The sequence below is a fragment of the Lupinus angustifolius genome, chromosome LG04, assembly GCF_001865875.1.
Source record: "Lupinus angustifolius cultivar Tanjil chromosome LG04, LupAngTanjil_v1.0, whole genome shotgun sequence".
NCBI classification, from domain to species: domain Eukaryota; kingdom Viridiplantae; phylum Streptophyta; class Magnoliopsida; order Fabales; family Fabaceae; genus Lupinus; species Lupinus angustifolius.
In genome coordinates, this window is record NC_032012.1 from 2,896,951 (window position 1) to 2,910,132 (window position 13,182).

The 13,182-nt window shown below is 29.9% G+C and overlaps 1 protein-coding gene across 2 annotated transcripts; it reads right to left on the bottom strand.

The window, feature by feature from the left end:
- LOC109345105 (protein phosphatase 2C 37-like) lies at window positions 4,628-6,553 on the bottom strand. Of its 2 annotated transcripts, XR_002107388.1 has the most exons (5): window positions 6,058-6,553; window positions 5,639-5,971; window positions 5,437-5,542; window positions 4,838-5,254; window positions 4,628-4,791 (listed from the first exon to the last, which is right to left on the bottom strand). XR_002107388.1 is itself a non-coding variant. In XM_019583899.1 (4 exons), the coding sequence occupies exons 1-4, from the start codon at window positions 6,484-6,486 to the stop codon at window positions 4,899-4,901; spliced, it is 1,224 nt and encodes a 407-aa protein (XP_019439444.1). In that variant the 5' UTR covers window positions 6,487-6,553; the 3' UTR covers window positions 4,628-4,898. The 2 variants fall into 2 exon arrangements, 1 of the variants encoding a protein (XP_019439444.1); XM_019583899.1 differs by having other exon boundaries at window positions 4,628-5,254.

Consider the following 13,182-nt stretch of genomic DNA (forward strand, 5'->3'; position numbering starts at 1 on the left):
AGTTATTGGATTGCAAGTGATATTACATTTCATACTTGTAAAGGCAATCCAAGGCACTGTTGTAATTCTTCATTCATTGAAAATACTTTCTTTCAGGGGTGTGATAAGAAAGGGGATAAAGTTACTTGGATGGTGGGATATTGTAATTGCAACTCGTAATCTTTAGTGGAAAAATATCTTGTGCTGCAAGAGTACTGGACGTAGCCTTCGGTGGACAAGAAGGTGAACCAGTATAAAAATCATTGTATACTCTCTTCTCCCTTATCTCCTTGATTTTACTTATTAATTTTCTACATATATTTTCCGATGCACATTAACTCTCGATTTCGCAGAAAAAGTGGCCATTATTTTAAGTCAACTAATTCACCCCCCCCCCCCTCTTAGTTGCAATCTCATTCTTACATCTCCTACCTCACCCAATGAATCTCTTTTATCTCTTCCTTCTTCCCTCAAAGAAATCATCTCTGAATTTTGTTAATCACATTTATACCAAAAATTGGGGCTTTATAGAAAGAAAAGAAATAGATAGGCAAGTAACACAATACCGACTTAAGGAGAGTTACACTGCCACCAAATGAGATGAATTTGTGCTTCCAAAGAGAGAGCTTCTTTTTGAACGAGTCAATGATAAGAGACCAAGTAGAGAGTCTTTTGGGATTTGCACCCACATGAATTCCCAAGAAAGTGAATGGGATGGAGCCAACAGCATAATACAACTTATCCACCGCCTCCACGACAAAGTCATGACTCAAGTTAAGACCCATGAAGCAACAAATGATATAATATTAACCCTTACTTATACTAATATTAAACTCATGATTACTTAAGGGTAGGATCGGAAACGAGCTGAACCGAGTCGAACTAGAGTTCAGCTCGGTTCAGCTTAATAAGGATTGGTTTGGCTCGAAACTCGACTTGAGGTTGATACAAGTTATTTTCTTAGCTCGAATTTGGCTCGGTTAAAGTTCACGAATTATTCGACTCGGTTCGAATTGGTTCATTTGGACAACTTAAATAGTAAATTAATTTTTAAAAAATATTGCAAAAGGTTATATATATATATATAACCTTGTTTATATATATAATAACAATAAACATAAAAAACAATGTATGGATCATAATAAACATAAAAATTAGTTTATATATATAGAGTCAGCTCATGAACCTAATGAGTCGAATTATATCCAACTCAAGTCTGACTCGTTTATTTAACGAGTTCAATTTTTAGCTCAAGTTTGGCTCATTTGGTTCATGAGCCAAGTTTATCGAGCTAAATAATGAATTGAGTTTCGAACGAATATCAAGTTGGTTCGGTTCATTGCCAAACCTACTTAAGGGTCTGTTTGCGAGTTGATTTTTTTAGGGCAGAGGAGAGAAGGGAAAGACTTAGAAGTCATCTTACAAGTGTATTTCATGACTCCTATGCATTCATTTTTGCTTCATTGCCCTCCAAAAATCAACTTAAAAATAGACTCTAAGGAAGCAAACCATAAAAAATAAGATTAAAGTCATCTCAATCATTAAAGATATTATTGGATACTCTAAACTAATCAAATATATAGTAATGATATTTTCTCGATATCCAAATATCTTCTGAATATTCTGTATAAGATAATTTTATGATATTTTTATATATTCTAGTATCCCTCAAGCTAAAGTTTACTAAGCTTTAAGCTTGTTATATCCTTTTAAAAAGGAAAATAACCAAAATAATTACATAGACTCTGACAAATATGACATCAAGGAGTTGTAAACATTGACGAAATTTGCAGAAGATGGAGAAGATGGATTGATCAATGATGAGATTTGTCAGCTCTATGCAAAAGAAATTGAAGAAGATGAAGACAATAACGTTTAACCATCCATGGTAAAAGCTATCTTCAAGCTTAACCACCATGAATAAAACTGGTCATACTGACCTATTTTCAATTTAATTGTATTGGTTAAACCAATATATTTTCAGTTGAATCGTACTAGTCAAACCAGTTATACCAGCGTGTTTTCAATTGAACTGTAGCGGTCATACCGACATATTTTCAATTGAACAGTGCCGGTCAATCCGATATTTTTCAATTAAAATTAATTTTTTAATTAAAGCGACTTAATTTTTCCCAAAATGTTGGTATGTAAGATCGAACACACAACTACTACTTTTGTTTATACTTCTGAAACTTGACCTACTATAAAATGATACATTTGGTTTTAAGAAATGATATATATATATATATATATATATATATATAATTTCAGTAATATTCGGTTTAATTAGTGAACCATCGGTTGAATTACTATATCACCATATCAGTACATTGACAAGTTTGGTCAACTATATGTATTAATAACACTAAAACTAGAAGGTTTAATTAGGCACTCTAATAAATATGAACAAATTTTTAATTGTAAAGATAGCATTTAGTACTACAAAGCATTGAAAGTTAACTAATATGGTTTTACTATCTTTCATCCATGGTTACATTATAGAAAATAGCTCAGTATTTTTTAATGAACAAAAGTTTTGAAAATTTGGATATGTTTCACGAATTTTATAGCTTTTACAAAATTACTCATAGTTGTGGCTTATAGAGAGATGATATATAGAATGTACTATAATGTATGTTTCCAAACTCCATGGCACAATGCCAAGTCATGAAGATATGGATATGCTCTTTGAAAGAAGTATGGGCAACACTGCATGTGGATGTCACGGGAGTAAAAATCATAGATTCTCGTAGTTGTTTTTCTCCTTCCATTTTAATCTTCTTCTTTTTTCATGTAAATCACTTGTAGAATGTTTATTTTTTTCATGTAAAATGACTTGTGTTAAATAACTATATGGGAGAAATTATATATACATATATATTATTAATGTTGAAAACTAATGAAAAATATAACAATAATTTTACTTATAACATTTAAGAAAGCAAATTTTTTGAAACGGTGGTAAATCATGTTTTACAAATATAAAAAAATACAGTCAATATGTGTTTGATCTTCCAAAATAACATTTTGATAAAAAAATAAGTCATCTTCATATATTTTTTGTAATTTTAAATAAAAACCGAGATATAAATAAAGATGGGCTAGTATAATTATTAATTGGTATAATTGTATGACCAGTATAATTATTATATCACATCTATACATATCGGTTTACCGGTTTCTTTTGTCGAACCAGTGTCCAAATTTCATAACCATGACCTTTATATTTGCTAGCTGCGCAAAATTAACACAATAGGCTACTCAAAATCTACAAATGACCAAGAGAACAAAGAGTGTTGATAGTGCAAATCCATCACCTCTCTACTTTAGAACTTAAGTTACTCACTTTACTTTTGTGTTCATATTTCCACATTCACCCTTTAATGCAATATTGAACAATTGTGGCGTATTTACGTGGAAGAAAGGGAAAATTCATTCAACAATACTGAATGCCATATTCAACTGAATGTTTTAAGCTATCATATCATCAAATAAACTTTCGGAAGAAAACAGGTAAATTTGGTTCTCCTTAACAAGTAATAGGCATTGTTGTGCCATTAAAGTGAATTTTGGCTTGAGTTTATAGAATCTTGTAAATATGTTTTCATTTCATCTTAGATTTTTATTCCTCTATATTTTAAATATTCAATTAATGATATTTAACTTAATCAATATCTTCTTTTGCATTCATTATTTTATATATAATTCCTTCCCTAAGTTTCCTTGTTGTCTATTTGTTTGTTTTTTAATTTGTTTCCCCACCCGTCCAGAGTAATTTGTTTGCCTTCCTTAAGTGAATACTCATTTGAGTGAGAAAAGTAACATACCAAATTGAAACGAGTAAAGGTGGCATTGTTTTGGGTTAGAACTTTGAAATGAATACTTGTTTGGGATTGAAGATGGATGCAGGAATAGGTTTGGTTTAGTTTAAGTGGAGAATGGTCATCTTACTCGAAAAAAGATGACACGTAACTTACATTATTAACGGGTTTATTAATCCACAGATATATGAATTGTTAAGTTGTTTCATATTCTCTCTCGTACATTATCTAGTATAAATAAAAATATGTTACCTTTATCAAAAAATTAAAATTTGCTTTTATTATCATTGTTATGGAATAACATAAGAGACAATATCTAAGACAACAGAACTTCATGCTATTTTTCAATAAAAAATAAATTAAAAAAATCAACTTCATGTTCCAATACTTGCCTAATACTGGCCTATTATCTCTAGAGGAGTTTAACTCTTTTATAAGATAGGTAATAACAACAAAAATTACCCATTCACATATAACTCCAAATTATTCAATAAATTTCTAATAGAAGGAAATCGGTTGTTCTATGCAAGATGAAGCTGGAATCAATCGAGTGAGGAGAATAGTGAACGTTGTGGTACGTCTTATACCATAAAGCAAATGAGTCTGTGTTGTGATTGATTATATTCATGCATGAGGAATGTTTGAGGGAATTTAAAACCATATTCAAATTGATTGAACCATACGTCTAAGTTATAATAATCTATCTACTTTCCGTCTTTGATATTCCCACGAATCGCAAATTTTGTTCCAACATTCGTTGTACATGAACAACCGAACCAAACGTACTTCAAGTTGAAAGCAAAAGCGAAATATCAGAATCAGAAGTTATGAACCAAAGCAAAATCCAATTTATAGATTCCATTATGGACAAAGAAAAGTGTGTCAACTGGCTATATTTTAATCCTTTATTGACACAACTTCCCCCTACACTAAAATTTTCTATTTTTCTTGCATTTCCATTACAATAGCTAAAGATGGCTAAACCCTGATCCATTTTTCTTAACCAAGGACAAAAAACGGAAGCTGGCCAATGCCACCATTTTTCGGTTTAAAAAAGACAATGCATTCACTAGTTTTTGTTTTATTTCCAACGTCAAATTAATTAACGTTGTTGTTGTTGTTGACGTTTCTGCAACTGAATTGTCTATCTCTTTTCAAATCAACCACAACCACGCTCACATTATCCGAACTATGCCTTGCCAATGCCAACTTGGTAAGCAAAATGGACGCATCAGAGCACGCCCTGTCTGAACCATCCACCGTCCCCGGAGACCCAGGTGGCAATGGTGGCCTCTCTGCCTTGAGGCACATCCTCACCACCCCGCATGCTGTCTCATTTGATACCACATCCCACAAACCATCACTTGCCAGTATCAAACACTCATCGTCGTTACTCCGTTCCATCACCATCACCTCCGGTTCAGATATCACATAAGGCTTCAGATAATTGTCACCTGAAAACACAAACAAAAAAAATAATAGGGTTAAATTTCAGAACCACCTTTGGTATAGTGATATAAGGTATGTATATGCCAAAGGATCAGGTTTTCGATTACTGGTAATCATACTTTATATTCGATTAATTCAACTTCAACTTTAAACCATAATCTTGATGCTATTGTGAGCAATCACTCACCTATCGCTCTAGACATGGATAACACTCCAAGAACTCTAGGGACATCCCAATTAATAACGCGCCCTCCAGCTGATTGAACCCGGTTCATCTCGTCTGGCCGGTCCGGCTGCAAAAAAAACCGATCACGTAACTGTTAGAACTCGTGCACGACACGCGTCTCACATATAAAAAATATATTTAAAAAACAAAACTAAAAACGGACCTTGTGATCGGAGGAGAGAGGGATAGCGACGCCTTTACGGCAGAGAACAGCGCGCGAATCACCGCAGTTGGAGACGATGATTTTCTCCGGTGTCACGACGACGACAACGGCGGTGGATCCGACAGCATCGCAGTGTGGAGTCTGAAGCTCACACCTGCACCTTATGCTTTGGTTATGGTTATGGCTCCGCTTCTGAACCTCATCGTCCATGCGACCAAAACCTTTTTCCATCATCTGTTTCCATTCCAATTCCAATTCCGCATTCTTCTCTTGCGCTTCGCGAATCTCTTCGTTCAAAATCTGGTGAAGCCTCTCCTTACACATAGTCGCAACCTGTAGAACCATAACAAATCAGAAATCAGAAACAAAAACCAAATAACAGTGGAAACAAAAAACGGAATCTATGAAAATTTAATTACATGAGAGCAACCGTGTCCATCGAAGACACCGAAGTAATGGAAGTCTTGTTGAGAGAAGAAAGGATGAACCGAAACGGAATCTTCCATATCTCTTCTTCTACCACAAACAGATGTTATTCCAAACTTCGGAGGAGGTAACTGTTCAATCACCTCCGTTCCCGACACGACTTTGTCGTTTACGTTTGAATCACCTTCTTCCTTAGTTTGATTATCGCCGTCGTGAACAGATTTGCGGTTTTCCACGGCGTTTTGGCAATCGGAGAGGTCGAGCTTTGGCCGCTTACGAGAAGAGCCAGGCTGCGACGGTGCCACGTCAGCTATGTATTTGAGAGGGAGGACGTCAAGGCTGCGACGCCGTGAGGTTGGTTCAATTGGAGTTTGAGATTCACTTTCTCCAACCACACCACAACACAACTCAACCATATTCATCACTTGAATTAGTTTTGTTTGAATTACACTAACAATTTTTCTAATGAATGGAAAGGACCCATTGAAATGGGTGAGGGGTGAAGCTTTTCTAGTGAGAGCTGCGTGTGACATGTTCATTCTTGGGCAGCCTGCCCGTCACCGTCTTGGGCAGGGTTCAATGTTGAGTTGAGATCTTAACCGTTCATTAGATCGTAGTACACCACGTGGTGGGGATAGGTGTACGTGGCCCAATCATTTGATAACACGGTAGGTTGAAAGGTAGTTCCTTTTCTGACACGCATGTGGTCCTATCTCTTACACCTTCTCATACAATTTCTAGTTCTGATTTTTTAATGTATTTATGAATAATATAAGATATTTATATTTTATTATATCTTTATTTAAACTAGTGTCTTCGTGTAATATAAGATACTTTATTATATCTTTATTTATGAAAAGATATTTTATTATATCTTTATTTATGAATAATATAAGATATTTACATATTCAATTTTTACATATATAAATTTAGACAAATATTTTGTTGCAGAAAAAATTTAAGAGGACTTGAAAGACTTCTTGTTTTTTATTTAAGAGGAGAATTAATATATATTGTAAATAAAATAATAAATGTAGTATAATGTGTTTTTATATTTAATAGCATTTATTTCTTAGATAGGATATCTAATAGTATCCTTACTCATTTTAATATTTTTTTTATATTTTCTCACCTTCTAGGTAAATTAATATTTTTTTGGGATTCACATATGTTCTTCTTAATAAATATTGATTACCTAAATTGAACTATTGATTTTTTAATATGTATGATTTTTTAATATTAGATTAATGTTTTGTTGGTTCGAGTTGTGGGACCAAACGCCTGTAATATTTTCTTACCTTTTATTCTTTTTTTACAATAAAATTTTCATTTTATTGTCATCACTTTTCGGTCTCTTGAGACACTCGGCCGGAAGATGTCACCACGTGGCTTCATCTTAGGATACCAGATCCTCCTTCATTCTTGTCTCCACTTTCCCTCATCTGCATGTGCTCGACACGCGCCTTTTGTCTCCACTTTCCCTCATACTATTTAATTATGCTGGATTGTGTAATAACATTTTACACTTTCCACCAAAAGTTTTGAAAGTCACTCTTAAGAATTTTTGTTTTTCAGAAATTACAATTAAAGGGTTAAGTTTGACATGTGATGTGGTATTATAAGGGTTAAGTTTGACATGTGATGTGTTTGTTACATTAGTCGTTGTTACATGAATGAGAAATTATGTACACATATTCAGCACAAAAGTATCCCCAATAATAATTATATGAAATAATATAAATATTATGATAGCATCTCACATGAATACTTATATATTCATAAAAAAGTTAATTAATTATTATATATATATATATATATATTATTTCCTTAAGAATATATCTATATTATATCTAGCCAAAACATAAAATAATTACTATCATCATGTAAATTTTATTTTCTTATTTTGCCCTTAATATTTTTTAATTTTTTATAATAAAACAATATAATCCTAGAGAGGTATCATCAATACATATCACTTTAAATTGGACATTATAATAAATACAAAAAAACTAACATAAATTGCATCCAATAAAAAAATACATTCTTATTCTATGTAATAAAATATGTACGAATTGAATACTTAATAAAAAATATTTAATATCATAAAATAAAAATGTTGATAAGTAAGTAAAGAGTGTCTACCGACATACTAATATTATTAATTGTAATAAAAATAAACAAATAAATTTAAAACTAACTAAATAACTAAGATTTTGTTAACCTATGACAAGTGTATCTACAAAATAAGTTAAAGACATCATATTTTTCATCTTAAAGCAATGTAACATTGGTAATTTTTGAAACAAATTTGATAAACTCGATAGAGTTACGTGTTTTTAGGTTAACCAGGATTAGTCTAATCTAATTTTTAAATGTATATTTTAAAAAAACCTTCATTTATCATGTAATTTATTGTTGTTAAACTCTAAAATTAACTGTTAAATTCTTACGGGTTAATTTACATGTAAGATATTTCTCTTCTTTGTAAATTGACTTACACGGGTTAAATTAAATTATAAAAAACCTTGATCTTTTTCTGAACCTAAACTTATACATTAGCCTTCAAAATATGATTTTTCTATCCTTGTTTTTTATTGAAAAAATATCTACTTCAGTATATATATACATGCAGGATTAAAAAACTTATTTTATATTTAGAACTATTTTGTAGTATTTTATATTTAATAATCACTAATTTTTAAATATAATAATATAAATAAATAATTAATAACATATTAAGTATAAATATTTAACCAACGTATATTACAGTTTTTATAAAATAAAAGGAAGTTATATTTAGATATAGTTGAAGAGAGAGAAAAATAGAAGAAGAAAAGGTGAAATAAACGCAGGTGATGGTGGTAGTAGGGAATACATTTTAGGAAGGTTCGCTTTATTATTGCTGCAGCTTCCAATGAAAGCGATCTACGTAACAAGCGATATTTGGACACGTGTAGGACCACATGTCAAAGGTGATTGACGCTTGCAGAATATCTGAGCTCTCATTGTAATTGAATGTCAGACACGTGGCACCTCTTTTCAATGATCTGCAAATTTGCCAATGTAATAAAGTATACCACTTACATATCTTGTATTAAAATTTTAATTTAAATATATTTTTTTATATATTTTTTTTTATGATATGTGACTTATATTTTTGGGACACAATATGCTCCCACTCACGCCACACCCACCCACTCTCATCCATTTTTTCCTCTTTCAAAATTTGAATCCAAATCAAACACCAAAAATTACCAACCTTCCCCTCATTGTGTTATTTCTTCAAATTAGGCTTACCCTTCTTCCACCTAATTTCCTTTTCTCATTAGAAATTATTATCTTTCTATAATCTACTTTTTAAAATTAAATTCCTATCATTAATGAAATATTAATTATTTATTAAAATGAATTAAGTTTATTCAAATAAATGATGAATATATTATTGAGTCTATTGATCATGAAAATAGTTTTGCATGAATACAGATATGTTATTACACATAAATGATGAAAAAAAAAATAACAATAATAAATATTTAAAATTTATGTGTCATATTTTCATTAACTCAAAATACCATATGAGACAAAATATTTAAAATCTCTATTTTACCTCACATCCACTTTCTCTTTCTATTTTTACTTCCACACTAAAAAATGAATTTGTTTATGAGGAGTAGTGTACCCAGAATCAATTTGTTTTTTACAACTCATATTTTGTATAGGATTAAATATTCAATTTTTATATATTTAATCTTGTATCATGAGAATATTTTTTATTTGTATTTAATGTGTTTTATATTACAATTTTTTATCATATATACTTTAAATTATAATTTTTAATTTTTATTAGAATGTTCAATTTAAGGCGAGAGATTAGTTTTAACTTGCAAGTAATGTTTTGGTGATAGTTACTTATAATTATACCATTTTTTTTTTGTAAAGATTAAAAGATGTGAGAGACAAAATAAGAAAGTAAAAGTTACACCATAGTGTAGTTATACCATGTTTTGGTCATATATAATATATATTATAGTAAATTACACTTATATCCCCTAAGTTTTAGTGAAATTATATAAAATCTTCTTTCTTTGTTAAATTTGCATAAATCACTCCTAATTTTATACTATATTACATTGACTACATCTGGAGGAAGATAAATATAAATTCTTAAACAATAAAGAGTGATACATGTAATTAAGTTAAACAAAATATGATATTTTATGGAGACAAATCCAAATAGTATAAGAATCAATATATTTTCATTAATTTTGGTTCGTTACAATATAGTTTAAGAGTAATTTAAACATCTTATAATTATTGATGCATATTTTAACGAACCAACAATAATGAATAGACATTAACCCTTATACTATTTGGACTTCTCTCCATAATATATCATATTTTGTTTAACTTAATTATACTTATCACTATTTCTTGCTTAAGAATTTACACTTATCTCTCCTCCATAGGTAGTCAGTATAATGCATGTACAAAATTAGGGATAGTTTATGTAGGTTTGAAAAATGAAGGGATAACTTGTGTGATTTCACTAAAACTCTCATGAGGTGAGAGAGTAGTTTCAACTTGCAATTAATGTTTTGATGGTGATACCAATGATTAAATGGTTTTTTATAGAAATTAAAAATTGTAAGGGTAAAATAGGAAAGAAAATTCACCATGGTCATAGTTATTTCATATTTTGACTTTATATATGGTTAATATATATATATATATATATACTAGTTACATATATAGTATGGCTTTATATATAAAAAATAGATATAAATTAAAAAATTAAATAAAGAAATATTATATTCTATTAAAAAGCTAGAGATAAATTTTCTTAATTAGAAGAAAATAAAACTTGCCACTTTATGCTTGTATGAAATGATACATATAATTAGTATTATGTTTACTCTATTTTATTTAACATAATATAATAACTTTCGATTAAATAAGAAAAACAAAACTATTAGATTCATCATAGGATTTTATTTACCCTTTTTACTTTTTTAAAGCTCTCTTAATTTTAACCAAAACTTAAAATTTTGGTTGAGTTTGGAATAAAGCTAGCTACAAAACCTTTCTATTATTTCCCTTGAATCATATCATTTAAAAGATATTTCAAGATACAAATCTAACAAGAAAAACAATATATAGAACTAATCAATTTGAAAGCATAAAATAACTTAGATACTTATTTGAAAGAATGGATAAACTTATATACATAAGAGAACTTACGGGATAATTAAATCAATTTCACCAATAAAAAAGCATGCATGAAGCTGTGATGTATTGAACATATTGAAAAAAATATATTAAGCTTTCCGAGACAATTTTTTTCTTAACCAATAATTTTAGAACACTAGGCAAAAACCCTTTATTTTTGTTGTTGTTATTATTAGCCTGCTTTTCTTTTTCTTCTTGTTAGTATTTTCTTGCTTAATAATACTGCTTTCTCAACCGTCCAACATAACCTTTCACGCAATAAAATCATTTGAGTAGTAACCATGATCACGCATGAGGAACACTCGAACTAATAACGTGAGAAATGTACTTGGCTCCTATTACGTGTGGATATAGTACTTTTGTTTAGTTTAATAAGTGCTGATACACTTTAGAATCTGAAGTGTGTGTATATATATCCACTGATTTAGAAATAATAACTCAATGAGTTTAATAAGTGTTGTACTTGGCTCCTATTATGTTCACGTGATAATAATAATAATAAGAGAAAAATATATATACAGTGTAAATGTTTTTTACATTATTACTATATCATCCACTATTGATTTTTAATCATCATTGATTTTTAAATAAAAACAATACAAATAAATGGTAAATAATATAATCACTGCGTATAAATTTTTATATTATCAATGCCCACATTTTACATTCTAATAATAACTCTGAGATATATGTACAAATATTATTATGATAATAAATATGTAGTGCAACCCAGAACAAAACAAAACAGAAGTGATTATGTTTTTAAATTCAATGAGTGAGCTAGTCTTTTGAATAAATAAATAAAGGTACCTCTACTATTAAATTTTAATTGATTAAGATTACTATATAGTATTTTTATAAGAAAATGGTAGTATGTTAGTATTTGTTGTAGACGAACTTTAAAATTTTAACCTCTTTCACTTCATTATTTCTCTATGACCATCAATTCACTTTTTTTATATTTATTTTTTCATTTTTCTATGGATGGATTCGAATTCACAAACTTCTTCACCTCATTTCTTAAACCATTTAACGATCAGATTACATTATGACTTTGATTATGATGTAGCTTAAAAAAAATTGGTTTCCAACATGTATTCTCGTATTAGAGACAATTTTGTCCGAACCGGGAACATCCACAGATATGTGGAGCTAACTCTCCTAGCATGTATTTTCCTATCCACATGATTCGAACCGAAACATTGCTTAAGGAGAACCAAGCATGTACTACTTGAATCAACCTCCGTTAGTATATAGCTTAAATTAATCATCATACACACATTTATTTGTTTTATTTTGAAAACGTTATTCCACTAAAAAGATGCAATGTTATAGGAGATATATTGCGTAATGAATGGGGTGGGAATAGATTAATAGAAAAAGTTGCCAAAGCAGAACAATAATCAGTTATGAATGAGCTATCACTGGTGAAAAAGAGTTGAACTTTTTAATGCTGTTATGAATTGCCAACACTGAAATAATCTAAAGTGATAGTTAGACATATTACCAAAACATGTGTTAGACACACGACATATATGACAATGAACCTTCTCAATTCTCATCTTAAAATAACTGAAAACTGCTGAATTTCAGTAACAATTAAAAGAATCATTCAAAACTACTTATTAATTTAAATTATGTAAATAATACATTAAATTTTCATATAATAAATAATTAAAATGTGGAATATATTTTTTAACTTATTTATAGAATAAGTGGATTAATTCTAAACTAATTATACATCATCAAGTAGTGGCGAATCTCAAAGAAAATGTTGGAGGGAGCCACTCAAATTCTTTACCCCGAATGATACATTACCCCAAAAAATGTGTTAATCTACATTCCCCTCTTAAGGAAAAATCAGAAAACTTAGTTAAAGGGATGCAAAACCC